Source organism: Anser brachyrhynchus (genome assembly GCF_964034855.1).
Source record: "Anser brachyrhynchus genome assembly, chromosome: 1".
NCBI lineage: Eukaryota > Metazoa > Chordata > Aves > Anseriformes > Anatidae > Anser > Anser brachyrhynchus.
In genome coordinates, this window is record NC_137694.1 from 179,392,822 (window position 1) to 179,413,425 (window position 20,604).

The following is a 20,604-nucleotide window of genomic DNA, read 5'->3' on the forward strand; positions in this document are numbered from 1 at the left end:
GTGTGCGTGCCCCCAGCGCCCCCCTTCACTCCCCGCTCTCCAAAACTGGCCCAGGGGCCCCAAATCCCCTCCAGCTCCGGCCCAGCCCCTCGAGGGGGGGTGATTGGGGCTGGGAAGGGGGGGGCCCGGCCCCAGGGGGCTCCAGGGGCGGTGCGTGGGGCCGGGCCGGGGCGGTGCTGCCCCGCCGGGGCCAGGAGCAGGGGAGCCCAGGGCAGCTTCAGCCATGGCAGAGGGGTCGGAGAAGGTGCCCATCGCCCGAGCGGGGCCCGAGGACGTGGAGCAGTGCCTGCCGCCCGTGAGTGCGGGGCGGGACGGGACGGGACGGGTGGGTCGCGACGGGGTGGGATGGGGTGGGATGGGATGCGTCGGATCGGGAGTGAACGGGTCGGGTCGGGACAGGACGGGTCGGGATGGGAGGCACTGGGTCAGGATCGGCGGAGTTGGGTGGGTCAGGACCGCGATGTGGCAGAACGGGAGGGTCGGGATGGGACGGAAGGGTCAGGATGGGTCCGGTTGTATTGGGACGGGATGCGACGGGATGGGGTGGGGTGGGATCGGGGTTGAACGCGACGCGTTGGGTCGGGACTCATCACATCAGGAGCAAACGGGTCAGATCAGGACAGGATGGGTCAGGGTGGGATGCACTGGATCAGGACCACACGGTTCAGGTGGGTCAGGACCAGGATACGGCAGAAGGGGTGGGTTGGGAGGGATTGGATTGGGATGGGACACAATGGGGTGGGGTGACACGGGATGGGTCAGAATGAGATACACGGGATCAGGACCAAATGGGTCGGGTGGGTCATGACCAGAATGCAGCAGAACAAGCGGGTCAGGATGGGTCCAGTCAGATCAGGGTGGGACGCAATGGTGTGGGGTGGTACGGGATGGGACTGGGATTGAAAGCGATGGGTGTGGACGGGATTTACTGCATCAGGAGCAAATGGGCCAGATCAGGACAGGACAGGTCAGGATGGGATGCACTGGATCAGAACCAGATGGGTCGGGTGGATCAGGACTGGGATGCAGCAGGACAGACAGTTCGGGTCAGGATGGGACAAGGGTCCAAACGAACACCCAAAGCTGGGGGACCCTCGCTGGGCTGGGGTCCCTGCCCCACTCCCAGCACCTCACTCCCCACAGGCGTACACGGCGGCAGTGCCCCCTCCAGGGCCAGGGCGGCTGCTGAAGGCAGGGGCTGCGGTGCTCATCGCTGGGGCCCTCCTGCTCCTGGCCGGGGCCATCGGCGCCTTCTACTTCTGGAAAGCCACCGAGCGGCAGGTGAGCACGGAAACACACGGGTACAGCAAGCCCCCTTCCTGTGCACTGGTTGCATATAAGTAGAGGCATGGGGTAGAAACTTTCCTTGCGAGGTCGGTAAAGAGGTCTGTAAGCAGATCTTTATTTTTTTCCATGCCTTAAAACACACACACACACACACCATAGTCATTACCTTTATTGGCTGTTTGGATGGAGCCTCCTGAAGCACATTTGTTACTGAACGTGAAGCGTATCTCCAAGAGCACAGGCACTACATTGATTTCTGCTCACAAATTCCCAGCAAACTCAAACCCAACTCCTCCCCAGGGATTCACATCCCGGGCAAACCCCAGCTCTCAGGACAAAAAAAGCATTGAAAGGCATGCATTCCTTCTTCACATCAGCTGCATTCTTGGGCAGGATCCTACCTGGACCCTCAGACGTGTAATGCTATATTTAACCCATTAATTGGCATGATCAGTCCTCTCATTGGTGGCTGGTATGGCTGTGCATACACACAGGCATGTGTGGTTAACAGCTGTGGAACAATTTTTAAAGTCATGATACATTCTCTTATTTACATTTTCTGGGGTACATGAAAGAGCCTGTATGCAAAGGACAAAACTGAGAAGCTGCTGATCAGCATAAGGATCAACCTTCAGAGACATTACAAGCATCGGACTGTGTTTATATATTAATTTTACTTTCTATTTACCTAAGACTTTGGTTTAGAACACGTTAAAGATGCTTGTGCACATTTGAATTTAACTTGCTCCATAGGTGCAGGATTTGCTTTGGAAGCAGTTCTGTGCTGCTGCCAGCCCCGCACCAGTTACCATCAAGGAGAGCCTTGTGCGAGCCCCAGCAGACAGAGCAGAAGTCCCCTGTGAAATACATGCATACACGTAGGAATAATTCCGATAATCACGGAGAAAGTGCGAGGTTTTAGACAAAAAAAAAAAAAAAAGACGTATTGCTGACCTTCTGGAACAGCTGCAAGTGCTATCTGCTGCTCTGGGTTTTTGAAAGGAGAGAGGGATGTAAGCAGGTACAGAGCCAGGAATGGGGTGCAATGCATATATGGATCTGGGGACAAAGTTTGCCTTTATTTATTGCTCCAACCATCCGAATTCTGGTTTGCAAAGTCTGTCACATCCACAGTTGTCATTAAGGTTCAGAGTCAATCTCCAGGTGAAGACACTGGGAAAGCCTGGAGTCCTTTCTCCAAGCTGCCTTCAAGCTCAAAAAACTACTTAGGACTTGCAAGCATTTAAGAAGCAATGCTAAAAAAAGAGGTAATTTTAATTAGGTAAACAAGGTAAATTTATTTTAAATCTTCACATTCTCCCATAACTGACAGTGGTAACAAAAGCCCTCAGCTCTGGCTCAGCCCCCAGGAGGGAACACCATGTACAAAGGTCTGGGTTTATGGTACCACGTTCAGTAGGAGTCCAGGACAGCAGAGAATATGGGACTGAATGTGTCTGACTAAGGAACCATAAATCTTTAGCACCTCAGATTTTCCTGAGAGAAGGTGAGAGAAGAAGAAATTTGTCTCTAGCTGTCAGTGTAAATTTTTCATTAAAATGCTGTGAGGCTTTTTTTTTTTTTTAAGAACAAAAGTAAACCGCTTGCGTAGCACTTTTAGCAAGGCTGCACAAGAGGGACAAAATCCCCTCCCCACCGATTGTGGTCATCTAGAAAATATAAACCAGGCTGTTGCTTTCCTCATTCAATAACAGGGTAACAGCAAATATGCTGACAAATCTATATACCTCTACACCCAATTTAAACAAAGCTCACGTCCATTACAAGCTGGGAAGCGTGTTTGTATTTAAGGGAAACCTGTCCTGCTGCACCCCAGCAGGACATCCTAAGGAATAAATAGGGGTTGGTCTCCTGCAGAGTAGGACATTCACTCGCATTGGGAATCATGCCAATGTACGAAACAATTCCTCAACTATAAACTAGAAGGTTTTTAAGTTGGAGTCAGCCTGGATGCGGACTCACCCCACATTGGTTTTGAAGGAAACCAGGCAGTAGGAAGAGGTCCAAGGCCCCCCGGGGGGCTGTAGCCCAGCACAGTGCTCAGGGCTTTATCTGTTCAAGCCTTGAAAGCCTCAAGGGATGGGGACTGCATAACTTCTCTGGGCGACCTACTCCACGGGGGGACTGCCCTGATGGTGAAGTGCAGTGTATTAATGTGGTCCTCATTGCTGGAGGATTATCAAATGCCTACAGAGCTAAAAGTTCAGAGCTGAAGGCTGAGCCAGGCTCTTTTCAGGGGTGCCCAGCGCCAGGCCAGGGGCAGTGGGCACCAAGGGGCAGGCAGGAGGCTCCCTCTGAGCACCAGGCAGCACTTGTGTGCTGGGCGGGCGGCTGAGCACTGGCCCAGGCTGCCCAGAGAGGCTGTGGGGTCTCCTCCTGGGAGAGCGGCACAAGGCGCCTGGACGGGGTCCTGGGCACCCTGCGCTGGGGGGCCCTGCTGGAGCGGGGCTTGGGGCCGGGGGCCTCCAGAGCTCCCTGACAGCCTCAGCCATGCTGTGATCCCCTGAATAGGGATATGATGGCCAGATTGACCATCAGCTGGTTTAGGAAGAAGGCAATGCACAATTATTGAAGTGTTACTGCTCTGTTATCAATCCCAGGTGTACAATGTTCACTATACCATGAGCATTAATGGAAAAGTACAAGATGGATCAATGGAAATAGATGCTGGAAACAACTTGGAGACATTCAAAACAGGAAGCGGGAGTGAGGAGGCTGTTGAAGTCCATGATTTTCAGATTGTAAGTACCTCCACCCTGGTCTTCCACATAACATGCTCCAGCACTGTTCTCTACACTGTCCTGTCCCAGCTTCTCCGCTCTGGTTGATCTGAGCTCCCTGTCCCCCAGCTGCCCACACAAATATCCATGCCCTCCTGGCTTGCTTTCACAGGAAGCCAAAGAGTTTCTTCCAAAACAAAGTCCAAATGCCTTTTGGAGATGATAGCTCCTGCCAGGGTCCATCCCAGTATGGATTAGGCTGCAACAGGTTTGGCTCTGTGCAACACTTTGCATTTCCAAACCATTGAAATAGGGTTGCAACACGTGCCCTCAGGATTGTGCTAGAAAAACCCTCTGGCAGGCTGTGACACAGGGAATTGAACTGGAAAAGCACCGCCACCCACCCAAAACATCACCATTTAAGGGTCAACCCCATAAGGCAAGCAGACACCGAGAACAGAACAACACAAGATGCTCAAGGATGGGAGCTCTTCTCCACTGCTTGGCCTGGGTTCAGTCCCAGAACAGAGGCATTTATAGCACAGCTGATGCATCCATGTGCCAAACGCACTGTGCTTAGACAGGTGGTCCAGCAGCAAACGCTTTTGGGTAACCCCAGCAGCTCAGCACCCAGCCTGGGCTAGCGGATGCCAAATCCCAAAGCTAAACAGCTCTTTGAGCTCTACCACACCCAAGGAACCAAAGGTCAGGCAGATGTAGGAGAAGGTGCCCCTGCCCAAGCAACTAGATGAGCTTTAAAGGCCCATTCCATCCCCTCACTGCATGGAAGGTCTGCCCACACAGTGCTGCAGAAACCCATTTTCAGGGCTCAGGTCCTGCGATTAACCACCTCAGGTGCAAAACTCTCCACTTCAAAGTCCTAAGCCAAAGCAGCACCTCAAACAAAGGGCACCAGCAGGACTTGCTCAGGGCTTCTGGAGCAGCCAGTCCCCACCTGCTGAGCCTAGAAAGGAGAAATTTGGCTCCTTGGTTCCTCCGAAAGCACAAGCAAATCCATGCCAGGAGACACAGGACTCGGACGTACCCAACAGCTGTGGTTCAGCCTCGATGAAGCCCTCGCAAACATCACCATAGCAACATTAATTAGCAGCTGAGTAAGGGCACTTGTGACGAGCTCTTACGATTTGCCTTTGCTGTTCACATCTGCACAAAAGCACCGTGCCACTGGATCGATGCCAAATTCACATCACCTCCACATGTGCTGCCGGTTAAGATAACACCTAGCACAACCCAAATCAGCCCCAGCACCACCAGAGCCACCTGCCAGGGGTGGTGCCTGCCTGTAACTGCAGGGACAGGCTCAGCAAGAGCAAAGGGATGCTGCCAGTTGGGGTTGGGGCCAAGAATGCACACGAAGGAGAAATAAAGTAAAGGCAGGCACTGCCAAAGGCCAAGTGCTTCCATTAGCAGCTTGGGATGGACTGGCACAGCTCCATTGGCTGCATAGTCAGCAAAGACTTGGATTTGGCAACACCGAAATGCTCCTAGCGTGCTCAGTGCACCGCGAAGTCTCCTTCCTTTGTGCATCTAGCCCTGCACAGCCATCCCCTCTCTTGCTGCTCCGGCATTGGTCATTTTATTTTGATGGCTGTCCACGTGCAGGAGAGAGAGCTCTTTTACAGGTACCCCAAAACCTACAGCAGAAACACCGCAAGGACAGACAGGGTTCACCTGCACAAATGCAGTGCTCGTGGTACTGGCAGATGCGACCCAGGACTTGCAGGAGACCTGCAGCCCCTGGAGGTGCTGGGGTGCCCTTCTCTTGCTCAAAACTCAACACCCATGGTTAGGGAACTGCGTTTCACCCCTGTAGCCCAGCCGAAGGAAGCCCCACGAACAGATTCCTGCTCCCAAGCCCCCCCCACAAGCTCCCCCTCACTGTCACAGCCGTTCCAAGCGCACACATCGGACCCAGCTGCCCACGTATTTCCATGGATCCGTGTCAAGGTGCTGGGGGTACCATGCAGCCAGCTAGCATGACTTCAAGGCTGCCCACGTTGGGTGCTAAGGCACGGTTCAAATCGCGTTAACTAATTCCTCGGCAGAGCTGCTCCAAGTTGCCCGGAGCTGGCACGGAGGCACTTACATAAAACTCCTCCGTTTGTCAGAAACAGAGCGAAAACTCCCAGACCCTGTTTCACCAAAACTACAACGCTAAAATTATGGGAAGAGCATCTCATCTGTTTTTTAATTAAGATTCAACTTTCCGTCTAAAAAAAAAAAAAATAAGTCGGTGGCAATTTTAGCCCAGCTCGAGTGCTCTATCCGGGGCGGCCGGGAGGCGGAGGGCTGTGCCCAACCATGTGCGTCCTGTTTTTGTAGGGCATAACCGGCATCCGCTTCGCTGAAGGAGAGAAGTGTTACATCAAAGCCCAGCCGAAAGCTCACGTCCCTGAGGTGGACGCTATGACCAAGGCGAGCCTCTCCTCTGACCTGGTAAGGGCTAACCCTTTTGTTTTCAAGGGCAAAGCTTTGTGTAGAGAGGGACTTAGAGGGATATTAAACGCAAACAAAGATGGTATGAACACCACTGAGCAAGTCATCTTTGGACAGTTGAGGGGTCTGTGGCTGATCTTTAGGGGTCCTTGAAAGGTAAGGACAGCCAGAGCGGTGTCAGAGGGGCGTTTATCACCCCACGGTCAGGGGCATGGCAGGAGGGGAGCGGGGCCAGCCCCAGTCCTGTTTGCAAAGGATGCAAGGAGACATCAGTGCTACGAGGATCTGCCCGATATCAGGCCGTGCACAAGGCTGTGATGGGAAAGCACAGAGGAAGCAGTGGCTTTAGTCACTACAAGGGGGTTAGGGACAGATCCCAACAGATTAATTACCAACACTTACCCATTATCAGCACAAGCGGCAACTCCAGCAGCCAAGTCTTTGGAAATAATCAATACGGGGAAAACATTATTGCAAAAATTCATTTCAGAAGTAGTAACGGTAAAAAATTATTAATAATTTACCTTCTTAGCCTACATCTGACTTCGCTTTAGGACATCACATCAACTACATTTCATGGAATTCACATCAGATATCACAAAAGCTGTAACTCTCACCCAGACACCAGCCCAAGCCTCTCCCCACCTCATTCATACGAAGCCTCTTGCTTTAGGTGCACGAAACCTGAGTTTCCCACTCCAGTTATTCAAGTACAGCCAAGTGGTTCGTGGCTCAGAGCCTGGCAGGAGCACACGGGAGACGCGAGACCCACAGCCCACTCCTCCGTGTTTGCTCCGCTCCCAGTAAAAGAGGAGCTGACACAACCCGCTGGAAGAGAGGCACCGTTCAGGCAAAGGCAGAAAGCTAATCAGTGCTTGTCCACAAGCTTACAGCGCAGGGTTCAGTAGCTTCCACTTGACAAAGAGCAACAAGACACGGCTGCGTGGGGATGGAGGAGGTCAGGGCCTCCCTTGGGACGCGTCCCCCAGGCAAAGGGAGAGGATTTAGCTCTGGGTCGTGCTGCAGGTGGCTCGCACACCCCGTCCCTTGCAGGCACGAGCCCCACTGCCCTGTGTCCCCCACTACACACCAGTCCCTAGCTCTGTGGGGCAAGAATATGGGTCCAGGGTAGAAAACATGGCTTCAAGCTGGCGCAGCCGGTCCCGAGCACGCCTTGGCATGCTCCCATGATACGAGGAGCAGAAGCTATTTTAAAATAAAGAGCGTTGCCAGCAGCGCAGAGCGGGCTTTGCCATGACAGCAATTTTAATATAGATTGATAAATCCTGACTTCACAGCAGCGACTGAAGTTAAAATATCCTATATGGATATCCAGGCACATTAATTTTTTTTCATATGTATTTTTTTAAACCAAAGGCAGTCCCAGCTAATCCAGCTTTATAAAGAGCACTTGGGGCCCTTTGGATTAAATCTGCCAGCTACATCAGCCCGGCACGCTCCCAGGCTGAAATACTTGGTACAGGGCACCCCTGCTCACCTGGGCTATCGTTCTCCTTGGATGGGAAACGCAGGACAGGATTAGGAATTGCTGTCATCACTGCGAGGCCATGGCTGAGATAACCTCACCGCCACGTCTCAGGGACTTTTGCAGCCCGCTGCAAGTGAACTTGCTGCACAGCCCCAGCTCCCACGCCAGCATCACCTTATACAACTGGGGAGAAGACATGGAAACACCTTCTTCGATATCTTCCTCTTGCCCTTCCTGATGCACCTACATGCTGTGACTGCTGAACGTCTACTTAAAAATGAAGAAATAATTCCCTCTAAACACAAATCAGCAAAGCATCAGGAGACCGTATCAAACCCTCCCTGATTTTGGTGTGATTTTCCCTACGATGGCAAAAAGATCCCACCCCGATTCCAGGTGGTCGGAGACCCAGATCCTTTCCACCTTACCTTAAAGGAAGACTAGGGCTCTTGACTTAATTAGCATTAAACCCCACGTTCCAGTTTTTCATTAAAGAATAAGGTTGCAGTCCTGAAGCGATCACCTTAACGCAGGCCAAAGTTACTTCTAGTCTTCCACCTGGCTACAACAAACTTCCTTCCTGCCTTGTTTTCTGGGCATTTCCTACGAAGATGCACCACATCTCGCTGCATACAACTCGCGGTAGCAGACAAACCAAGAGGTGGCATTGCTGGAATATTAACCTCTCTCTGCTGCTTGACTTTCCTGGCTAGATGTATGACTGGAATAGCAAAGTAGTATTTATTTTTCTACTTAGAGTCTAAGTTCTCCCTCTGATAAACGTGTACTTGTGAGTACTCAATACTGTTTTCTAACAATACGTATAACCAGCGTTACCTATAAAAACGGTCGATTAAAATAAATTTGCATCAATACCCAAACTCTAAAGTCATCCTGGCTTGTAAGCAGGCAAACAGGAACAAAGGATATTTTTATTTCAGAAAGCTAGATTCAGTTATTTCTGATGCTAATAAAAACGAAACTGGGAGGAAATAAATAAAGAGCAGTTCTCACTAGACAGATTGGATAGTGAACTTAAATGACTCGAGACCTACAAAGAAATCAATAAACACATTAAAGGAACAACAACTTGACAGAATAAATTGATCTAGTCAGTTATGTAACAAGTTTTGATGACTTTTATGGAAGCAATTTGGAATTTTAACTTTGAAATCATACTGGTTTCATGATTCACTAGTTGGTTTTCTTTTAATATTTCACTGTTGCTGTAGAATACTTACACATTTTATGTAAAATAATACTTTGAACTAACAACTTTAAAGAATCAATCACTGGCATTTTCCTACGTTACTTTGAAGACAGAAACCAAAAACCTGCAGGGTACACTTCAAAAAGGCAGGCTCCTTTAACTTGCACTTCAAGCTTTTGGTCAATTGAATTTTGCTTTTACTGAACAAGACCTTTAATCGGGCCGATCACACTGACTTAAAACTGGAAGCTGGAATCATTCTCCAACTATAATCCACTCCGACACTTCTGAACAAGGTGTTGGGTTTTTTTCTTCTCTTGTAAACAGTTCTATCTCAGGAGCATGCCGAATGAGACCAGGACATGACAGAAGATCAGGGTTTCATTTCAGCTGGCCTATTGAAAATGGTAGAGCTTCACAGTTTTTACCACTTGAAAATCTGGCACTTTGGACTGAGAGATCTCTAGTAAACAGGGAAAAAGCCTAGGAGAGGTGAAATCTCAGCCCCAGCAAAACCCGACAGCAGCTCTGCCACTCGTTTCAGTGATGGCAGCCATTGGTCCTGATTTGTCTCAGTACAATCAGCTCATACGAAATAAAAGGATGTGTGGTACGAGTTGCAGCTGACGGTTACGCAGTTTGATGCTCAGGAATTAACAGCAGGTAGGCCCATGACTGTTCACTCAACTAGCAAAGGCTTTGTGCTCTTCTATCTGCAGGAAGATGAAATCATGCCTGTTAGATTTGATGAAAACTCCCTTATCTGGGTGGCTGCAGATGAACCTATCAAGCATAACGGCTTCCTAAGCCCCAAGATTTTAGAGCTGTGTGGGGATCTTCCAATTTTCTGGCTTCGACCTACATATCCCAAAGGTAAAAATTCTCGCTTTTGAAAAGTATGTTATCCTTCCCTTCACTTAAATGCCTTTCCCAATGAGGTTTGCCCCAGGATTTACCCATGCAGGACAGCAGTATCCTTTCATCAGCTCCCACCCATCTTCCTACACCCTTCATTGGCGTCAAGACTCTGTCGAGATCAACCACACTTACCTAGACATTTGGTCTTCAACACCTGCCTTTACTCAATTTATGTAGTCCATTTGGGGATTTCCAAGACAAATCACTCCCACAGAGGTCAGATTCCTACTACAGAAGGACAAGACAACAGCTCTAACCAGCTCCCTACAATTTTCAGGCAGCTGACACCAGGCAGCAGGAACACCATACCTGGCCAAGAGCTGGACTGGGGACCACCAAGGTCCTGATTGAGGACCATACCATGTCTCCTTTCCCAACCTGCTTCTAAAGAGGATTTCAGTGGAGTGCAAGGACGATATGCTTTAGCTTGGTGACTGGTAGATGAAGCTTGTGAGGTCCTGGAGACAGTCCCAGGGCTGAAGTACTGCTGTCACACGCAGCCAAGCCTAGCAAAGGTGTTCAGGAGTTACCAGGGAGATGACAGCTTTGTCAGGTAACTTCCAGGCCTGGAAGGAGAGGAGAGGGCTTGAAAAGATTTACACCTTCTCAGACCAGTGATTAAAACCCTCAATGAGAAAAATAAATAAAAATTTAGAGCACCAGTGGATCCAACTTGCCAATGTTTTGTTTTTCTCATGACCTTGCACACCCTACTGGGCAGCAAAAGAGCAGTGTCAAGGCAGCCCAGAAGCTGTTCCCACCAGGTCCACCAGCTGAACCTGGGAGCAGGGCACAAGCCTGTCACAAAAGTACTTCACAAAAATGAGACTCACATATGACTGCTCTTGGTAGCGCTGGCAAGTGCTGCTGAGGTAACATCAGTGACCATACAGTGAGTCAAAAAGCATCTCCTCACTCCTGCTGAGCTTCAAGGGGAGGAAATGGGGAGGGGAGGCAATCTCACCCCCCTCTGGACTGATATTGGCTGCTTAGAAAGTACAAGGAAAGCGAGGAGTTCCCAGATTGGGATGCTTATCCAGTTTTCCACTAAGCTGTTTGCCCTTCACTCTGACTGCCCCTGCTTTTCTTTAAAAAGAATAATCTGTGGGTAAATACACGGACATATTCATTCAAAATATGATTATTTTCCTGATTATTTTTTTCAGATAAGCAACGGGAAAGGAGAGAAATGAAGAGGAACAAACGCCAGTCAGAACCAACCTTTAATACAGAAGACTTGGAAGCTGCTACTGAAGAGGTCAACACCAGGCCACCCACCACCCAGCTGACTCGAGAGCTCGATCAGCAGTCTAATGAAACCAGGCCAGTTGGACAAGAAACCGATGTCGGACAAGAGGGCGACCAAACGCTTAATCCAGACAACCCATACAATGTAAGTACTCACACCACAGTTTTAAAATCTGCACTGTCTCTGCCTGTTCAGTTCTCCTCCAGAAAGCACAGACTAGTAGAGCTGAATCACTGAATCATTTGGGTTGGAAAAGATCTCCAAGATCATCTAGTCCAACCTTTACCTAGTAAAACACGCCTACTTCTAAGTGCAGGCCCCCTGGCAAGCAGTTCACAGAGGAGAACCTGTTCAGAGACAGCAGCAGCGGGTGGAAGATGCCTATCAGGGAATTTTCCTGCTCTTTGAGATGAAGCAGCCCCCAGGAGCTGCCCCCGCGTCCCTGCAGCGCTGCAGGAGAACTGAGTGTACAGGAGGCAGCTTCCAGTCTGCTGCACCAGCGCCAGACAATTTACACCCCCCATTTGGTGCAGCAGGAGTAAGTCACTTTAATACAGCACTGTCACAAGATAAATGCCTCCTGCCTTGGAAATAAGTTCCAGCTTTGACTTGACATTTATGCAACAGCGGGAGATCATTATACTGTGACAGCGTTCAGCAGAGTTGACATCCCTTAATTAAACTCAAATTAATCACTCCAAATAAAGCGGATCTAAATTGACTCTCTCATGAGGTCAGTAATGTAGCAGTGGCACTGGAATTCAGCTTCTCCTCACATCTACCAACGTGAAGTCCAAGAGACCTGAGTCACCTTTTTTCCCTGTGGAGCAGAGGCAAAGCAATCGCTGCAGCCCCAGAGGGACCCTGTGCCAGATGCAGAGCTTCCAGTTCCCCGCACCTCTAGGGTAGGACTCACCTCCACCAGCAGGTATTGCCTGTAGCCAGGCTTTCTCTAGAGGCAGATTCATTTGGTTCAAAAGGACCGTTCATTACATTGTAGGGCCTCCCTTCAGGGTGGAGTAAATCATGCCTAGAACTCCCTCTCTTCACCCACCTCAAAGGGAGTCAGGATGATGAGCTCAGCTGTGGAAGTTCATACTGCAGGTATCTGCACTCAAGGAAGATGAATCCTACCCAAGGGGGGAAAAAAAGGACCCTCAATTGCTATCAGGATAAGGAACTGGTCACCAAAGGCCTGAGCTCTGTACCTTTCTGAGGCCCTTCTGTGCCTCATCTTTGAAGCGCACTGCCAGTTTTCTGACCCGAGTGTTTTTGTTCAAAGTTAGATGCCAGCACTTACTCTTTGCTGCTTTTCTCAAAGTGTTCTTGAAAAAGAACCAATTAGCTTCAAAAAGCAGAATATTCAGTTTGTCTTCCCCCTCCCCCCCAGAAATGAGGAAAATAACTTTGAAGAGAGAAAGCAGAAGCAAGAGCCTGCTTTTAAATATTCCATACGTGCTGTGCTCCATGTAGCTGCTTAATGTCAGGTACAGAACAGGCAGAAATCTCGCTGTCCACAAGCCAACCCAGTGTGGCACGGGGGAAAAAAGCTGAATGAAAGACAAGGGAGAAATATTATGAATTTAAAAAAAAGAAAACAACAAAACACACACCTGCCAGGTTAGAGCTTACTGGAGAGTTTCCTTGGAACACCATAAAAAAGCATTAAAAAAAAACCAACATTAAAAACGCAGCATAAGCTTCAGACATGGTCATCTACCTTAAAGACCCATATGACTATCTTCAAATCTTTCCCTTCACTAATATTTATACCTTAGAGTTTTATAACATTTAATAACAGGGATAACATTTACCATTTTAAATTTCAGCAACTGGAAGGTGAAGGGATGGCTTTTGACCCCATGCTGGATCACCTAGGCGTGTGCTGCATCGAATGCAGGCGGAGTTACACGCAGTGCCAGAGGATCTGCGAGCCTCTCCTGGGCTACTACCCGTGGCCCTACAACTACCAAGGCTGTCGTACCGCCTGCCGAATCATCATGCCCTGCAGCTGGTGGGTCGCTCGCATCATGGGTGTTGTGTGAGAAAAAGCTTTCAGTTCCTTGTCAGAATAAGCAGAAACATTACAATAAACTGATAAAAGACTACGGCCGAAGGGGCATCACCAATCCTGGCTTTTAAATCAAAGTGTGTGTTACTGTACCAAAAGCGAGGTCAGTTATTCAGTGTAAATAAAATCTTAAATTAATAGTCCATTAGCTTTGCCAATGGCAAGTGTATACTAGCATTTACTGAATTCAAAAACTAAGTATTGTCTGTTTTGGGACATCTAACTTTGCTCACAAACCGGTTTAGCAGTCTAGAAGCTTGCTCATAAATCCAAATTCAGCCTTTCGTAACAAAACCCTCTGAGCTAGATGTGAAAATTTATGTCCAATTAGGCAACTGGCTAAACTTGTACACTCGGGAGTACCTTTCATCCATGTAGCTTAGTTAAATAAATCACAAGTTAAGTTGCTCCCTGTTGCTATTCATACAGAGTTGCCAGGTCATTATGAATGGTTATAAACCAATTACAGCATACCTTTCCCACAAAGCTGCTCCAGGGGACGCGGGAAAGCGCACATTGTGTTAGATCGGAAACAAACGGCAGGAAAAGGGGCCGCGGGACGGAATGTGCGTGGCTGCAGAATCAAAACCCCTCGCACATCCCAACATCAAAGCCGCCCCGGCAGCAAGAATCTTGTATCCACGATACCACGGCGGTGTCTAACAACTATCTGCTCTCCAGCTACTATAGCGCAAGTATTTACACGCAGTTGCAGGCCAAAGAGTCTCAAGACCCTTCAGAGCCCACAACAGGCCCTGTATTTATAAATCCTTGAACTAGACACTTCTGACACAAGATTACAACCCCTTTTATTCCACTTAGATAACAGCCATTCATGCCAGCTCTGCTGAAGCTAACCTCTGTTCCCCACAAGAGAAACTGCTTACCAGTAATCAAGGACGAAAAAAAAGCTTCCTAACTTCACCCTTATTGCTCAGGCAAACCCTGTAATTATTGGGATTGATCCTATTATATATTAAATCTTTAAGGAAGGTACTAAGCTGAAACACTCGTGAAGACAGTACGACTTAGGATTCCCAGTCTTTGAAAACAGAAATAGAGGTATTATACTGCTTTCATCCCTATTACACGTCTTGAACTCTACCACTGAGTTTACGGAGCCATCTACATGGGCTTCACAAACAGAACGGTCCCATTTTCTTTAAATTTGCCTTCTGGAGCATTCATTTTTTGACTAAACAGCTCTCGAAATGTTGCAAGCCTAGTAATGTTATTAACACTGCATGACACAGAAAAGAGGAATTAATTTGACATAATCGTGGCTTAAAGAAAATAAAGACAACTTCATGCAGAATGCTAAACAGCGTATCTAAAAAGCAAAGTGTTAAATGAGAAAAGATGAGAATAGAATTCAGTATTTTGTTCTATTGTAACTTCTTTTTTTCATATAAGCTTCACCTTAATCTCAAGAAAAGACTTGCTTTGAAATATTTAAATTTTAAAAACTTCTTAGAGTGGGATTTCAAGGCCTGTTAAATTTGTTTTTTTTGCTTTTTAAAATGAAAATGACCTTGATCATTATGTTTTTTACAAGTACATCATTCAATATGCTTAGATTTTTTTTTTTTTTACCGCAGATTAAACCGATACATTAAAAACAGCAATTGCTTTCTGTGCTCTTTTGAATGTAGAAAGTGTAGCAGTACCTTCGAGTACACGTTCAAGAACTGTCTGGAGAGAAAAAGCAAGGTGAAAACACTTAAAAAGACAAGGAAATGTTTATACATATGTGAACTAGACTGTCACTGTATTTTGCATATTAGGCCATCTTGAGGCAAATCATGACTCGCTTCTCCCTGTCCCCCCAGTTTAAAAAGTCTTTTTCTGCAGACAGGGAAAAAAAAAAAAACCACAATATTGTAGGTGATTTTCATGTCTATACAGGCTTAACAAAAATAATTCTTCCTAAACAGAAGGCTCCTATCAGTTATTTTCTTAGGCAGACACAAAGCAAGTAAAAAGGAAGAAAAGCATCTTTCTCATGGATGCTTTAAACACTGGCACATACATCTTCAACTATTCTGTGTGCAAGAACACCAAGAAAGCTCCAGTAGCCACAGAAGAAGCAGACAGACTAGTAACACAGCTTGTGCCTGGTAAAATTGCCAGAACTACAATACCAAGTACATATTACATAGACTGTGTATCTTACCCATTTCCACACACAACAAAGTCCTCTCCCCAGCTCATGCTTCAAGTAAGCAAACATATTTACCTATGTAGCATATTGAAAGAAAAGAATTAATGGTCTTGCTACAGCAAGATTGAAAAAAAAAAGTCTTATTTAAGCACAACTATTTTTTAAGGAGATGTTTTGAGGCAACATAACAATAGCAGTAAGACCAATGATCCAACAGTATGAAGAGATGCAGCACTGTTCCCCACAGTGGATGCTCAGACTACTGTGCAGCATTTACTACCGTTGCGGAAGATGAGTCTCCCCTTGACACCACAAAAATAGTTCCTTGCATGACAGAGTTACAGCATGCACAAGTAAGAACACTTACCAGATTTCTAACCTGCCTGTATTTATTTGGGGGTGGTGGAAGGGGATTCCCTGAATCTGACCCTGTGCTAGCAGACACCAGTGCAAATCCTTTCTTTGGCCAAAGTTTAGAGAAGAAGGAAAGAAAGATGGATGTTTATCACCAAAGGTGGGTAAATGTCAGAGCACTGCAATCCTACTATCTTCAAAATTTAATTACCCATGTGAATGTGTACTAGGAGGATTAGGATGGCAGAGCAAATTAGAGGAAACAAGTGGGATAAACTCAGACTGGTGAAAAAGAAGGAAAAGAGACAACAAAACTATAGGGTTAAAAAAAAGACTGAAAGTAATGGGAAGGCTGGAGTGTTAGGGCTTAACCCAGCAGGCAGCTAAACACTACACAGCCATTTGCTTACTTGTTCAATACAGCTCAAAAAAGATGCAGAGAAGCATAAAACTACAGTTGGCAAAGACCGAATTGTTGATTTGCACGTCAGGGTGGACCGAATCTCTGCTCACACAGGGCAAAAAGTTGGACTGAACCAGGGACACCACCACCGAGAGGCTCACCCCCATCGTTTACCAGCACTGCACATATACCCAAGATGAGAAAGGCAGCCTGAAGCTACAACAGTCAGGCATTTTGGATGATCCCCAAAACAGCAGCACAGAGTAATCCCACCTGTGGTGAGGCTACTCTTACCTCTTGCTGTCCTGTTCCCATAGTATTTGGGACAGGACTCTGATTTGCAGTCAGAGTTCTGAGGTGAGCTCACCAGGTCTTCTAAAAAGTATATCTACAGTTGACCAAAAAGCTTGGGAAATATTTCAAAAGAAGTCTGAACAAGTAAAACATCACCTAAAACAAATCAACAACAAAACAAAACAAAAAAAAAAAAAAAAAACCACTGACAATGAGCTGGCTGCAGTGCTGAAACAGCTGCCTCATCCTGCCTGGTTCCAATGGAAATTCCCTTTGTCCCCAGTACCTTCAGCATCTCCACTCAACCTCCAAGCTCCCCGCCATCCTTCCGTTCACCAACAGCTTCTGGAACCTTTCTGTGTGTTTCTGTGCTTTGTCAAGAACAAAATATACACTGTCCACAAAGCTCAAAGCACCTTCCTCATCCCCAACTTTACAAGAAACTTCTACCTATTCCTTTAACACATACACCCCCCAGCCCTCCCCCAAAAAACAACTGCCCATAACACAACAAAAGCTGCCACTATGGGTTCACCTAAGTTTTAAAGGAGGAACACACACACACACATTATCTGTGTTCAGAAACATACCAGTTATTATGTTTAGACCTGCAAACGTGGCTCGCAGGATTGAGATGGACAGGGAGGTCTAGCACTTGATTGCTACAAGTTTTAGCCCGAAGCTAAAGCATTATATTTGCATTACATATGCCTCAAGAGTACTTAAGTACCAATGCATTTCATTTTACTTTTTGCCTTAAGCTAAGTGAATTGAATGCCAAAGCAGTGAAACAGTACCCACTTAATACAATAATATATCGTGCTTATCTGACAAAGTATTCCCATGGACTTTCTGCAAGTGAAAGTAGACGGAGGAACCCCCTGCTGTGTTCCCTACAGTAAGTAAAAACAACTTGACTGGCAGAAAACATCCTCAAATTACATTTTCCTTTCTATTTAAGAGATTTTTATCTAGGTTTTTCCCATAGCAAGTCTTTACTAAGCACTGTTAAGTGCTCTGAATAACATATATGAAGCACGGCTGGCCAGAAGACAAGAACCCAATTTTATGACAAAGTAAATCTCAGACATTTGTCTTCCTTCTACATTAAGGAGGGAAGAGAGGCTTGCCGGAGCATAGCTAAAAAGTAGCAAGGCACTCATCTAGGAGAATCGGGTCCAAGCCTGTTCCAAATCAAGTCAACTTGAATGTTAGCACCATGTATAGACAGCAAATGCTCTAGATATTGGGCAACCAGTTACTCAGAATTCCCTGAAGGGCAAGCATCTCCCCACTGAAGCTAAAAATTCTTCACTGAAATATGCCACACACATGCCCTTTGAAAAACTCTTCCGAGACACAGATATTACCTAGTGAGTCAGGGATAAGACACACTCAAAAGCCTTCCCAAATTCAATCCATCTCCCTTCATCACATTCAGAGGATAACGTTCAGTTCTAAAGGTCATCAAATTCAAGCTTTGGAAAATATGATTCAATTCTTAAGCTAAAAGTAGTTGGAAAAAAGTCACCGTCCAGCTTGCACCACAGGATAAACATGATCTGAGTGCATCAAGAAACTGCAGTTACGTCAAGGCTGTAGTCGTAATCTACAGCTACCAGTTACAGCACTCTGAAGTTCTTAGCTATGGTATACGTAGAAAACCAACCCCTCTTTGAAGATTTGTGAGATTTTAAAATCTTGGTGCTATCCCCAAGGGCACAAGAGCAGTACTATAAAAAAAAAAGCCACTGCGCTTTCACAGAATCAATGCAAAATCAAAATGCCTAGTTCTCAGGGAAAACATAACACATCCTTTCTTCCTCCTACAACCTAAGTCAGTTGTGGATAAACTTTTACATACATTTATAACAGCTGTAGACTTAACTCATCCTATTAAAACAGCTGTTCTAATAACCCTTACATTTTAACTGGCTTATCCAATTCTCACAGCAGCAAAAGAACATACCAAATAAGGAAACAAGAAAAGGTAACAACCTAGATAAGCCTATGTAATTAGGAATGCAAGAAAAAGAGCAGTGAATTTAAAAACTGCATCAATGATTAGCACGGAATGAAGTGGCGTTCAGGTGGCTGCCAGTATTTGCAAGTAGTCACAGCTTTTTCTAGAATCTTACAATACTCGGGTACTCCTGAATTCCCAGGAGACATCAGCACGTAGAGCACCTCAACCTTGCAAGTCCGTATCCCCTCACAGAATGAGGGAAGGGCTAGGGTTGGACAGGACCTCTGGAGGTCACCTTGTCCAACCCCCTGTGCTCAGGCAGGGCCACCTAGAGCCAGCTGTTCAGGACCACGTCCAGATGGCTTCCGAGTATCTCTAAGTCTGGTGACTGTGGGCCCTTGCAGATCTGTACCCAAGAGGTACAGGCATGGGAATTATTTAAGTTTCTCAGCTTTTTTTTCTTTTTTGGAAATGTTATTTAAAATTTGTCCATGATGAAAAAGCTGCACTGATAAAAACAATGAAGAATGCACATGCTCCTCTCTAAAATATGAGTAATTTTCAATATTTTGAAATAACAGGATTTAAAGCAACTGCATGCTATCTTCAACTTCAGGCAATTTACAATAGATCCTTCTTTTTTGAATACAGAAGGCAGACAGAGGATTCATTCCCCTGTAGAAGTTTCCAGCCATGACCGACTTTCATCACATACAGCTGCAGTTCAACCTATCACCAAGGTGGGAGGAATCCCTAAGTGGATTATTTTTTTATACCTGCATCAATAGGGGCAACCTCACTCTTTGCAAAATGCAAGTTTTTCTCCTGAACAAGCCATCTCTGTTTTTAAGCAGTGTGTTTACTACTTTAGCTGTATGCTTCAAGTAATGCCACTATCAAAACCCAATATTACTAAAAATGAAATGAAGAAACTTCTGTATAGAAAAAGTTATATTTACAATTTTATTTAGCAGAGTTAAAGAGCGAAGAATTTTAACACTGTTGTTGAAAAGTGTTTTTACTCAAAGTTGCCAAGATCTAATAAGTTATTGAACAGAAATAGCAGGCATAAGGCAATGAACCTGAACAGCCCATTAGAGATCACCCCATCCCCAAAGAGCAGAGCTGATAAAGGTGGTAGAAAATTTAGACTGTTTGATTCAATCTCCAAAATTTAGACAAAGATGATGAAAACAGGGTTCCACTCTTGAATACACCTTTAACATCTGCAGGTGAAGGAATTTCTAAAGCACGCAAAATGTAAAGACAATTCCTGTTTCCAGGGGAGCATTCAGTGCTTTGAATCCAAGAACGCTATGTCCATACACAGTGGTCAGTACGTGACTTATGGCAACACATAGATGGTAAGAGATTAAAAACAGGATTAGAATTTTTTCCATTCCATGTCATCAGGAGGATTTACTTCTACCTTCCTTTTACCAACATCTGACCAGTTGGTGCTCAGAACCGTGCCTCCAGACTCCATCTGCAATATAAGAAAAGGCTTGTTTAGTTTCCTAGAAGAATTATAGTAAATATAGCTAGTAATATAGAAGTCACATTTCTTACAACAGATTAATGAATTCTGGAAAACCTGACGAATTTAAACTCACATAGGAGCAATTTACACAGGAATTTCGTGCATATGTTGAATAAAATTTGAAAAAGCCATCATTCCATGATCTTCAGCCTAGCAGTACTTGTTTTCCATACTGGACATTATGAGATGCTGATAAAAAGAAGCTTTTAGACGCTCGGTCATGTTGTTGCAAAGGAACTATATATAAACAATTAAGAGGAATTTGATCCTGTCATCCTGGGCAACAATTCCAAGCCTTATAGGAAGCAAAAGCTGTATTCCCTTTGATAACACTAACTGAAACAAAGGAACCAGCAAAGCACAATCTTTCCATGAGACCTGTTATACCAACAACTCCCACTGAACCACTGCCATCTATCTGAGGCCCAAGATTTTGGTGGGTAGAAGCCTCCTGACTTATGCAA

The 20,604-nt window shown here is 46.2% G+C and overlaps 2 protein-coding genes across 2 annotated transcripts in view; one reads left to right on the forward strand and one right to left on the reverse strand.

Moving 5' to 3' along the window:
• Positions 1-19,923, forward strand: CNMD (chondromodulin). The gene is made up of 7 exons (XM_080587908.1): positions 1-295; positions 1,144-1,281; positions 3,909-4,049; positions 6,372-6,485; positions 9,904-10,057; positions 11,269-11,495; positions 13,181-19,923. Exons 1-7 carry the CDS (start codon positions 224-226, stop codon positions 13,394-13,396), a joined length of 1,062 nt encoding a protein of 353 aa, XP_080444034.1. The 5' UTR covers positions 1-223; the 3' UTR covers positions 13,397-19,923.
• SUGT1 (SGT1 homolog, MIS12 kinetochore complex assembly cochaperone) overlaps positions 19,550-20,604 on the reverse strand; it is a 27,740-nt gene continuing 26,685 nt past the window's right edge. The window contains exon 13 of the mRNA XM_080587917.1: positions 19,550-20,086. Coding sequence (XP_080444043.1) covers positions 19,985-20,086 — 102 coding nt within the window. The 3' untranslated portion in view covers positions 19,550-19,984. The remainder of the gene's footprint in view (positions 20,087-20,604) is intronic.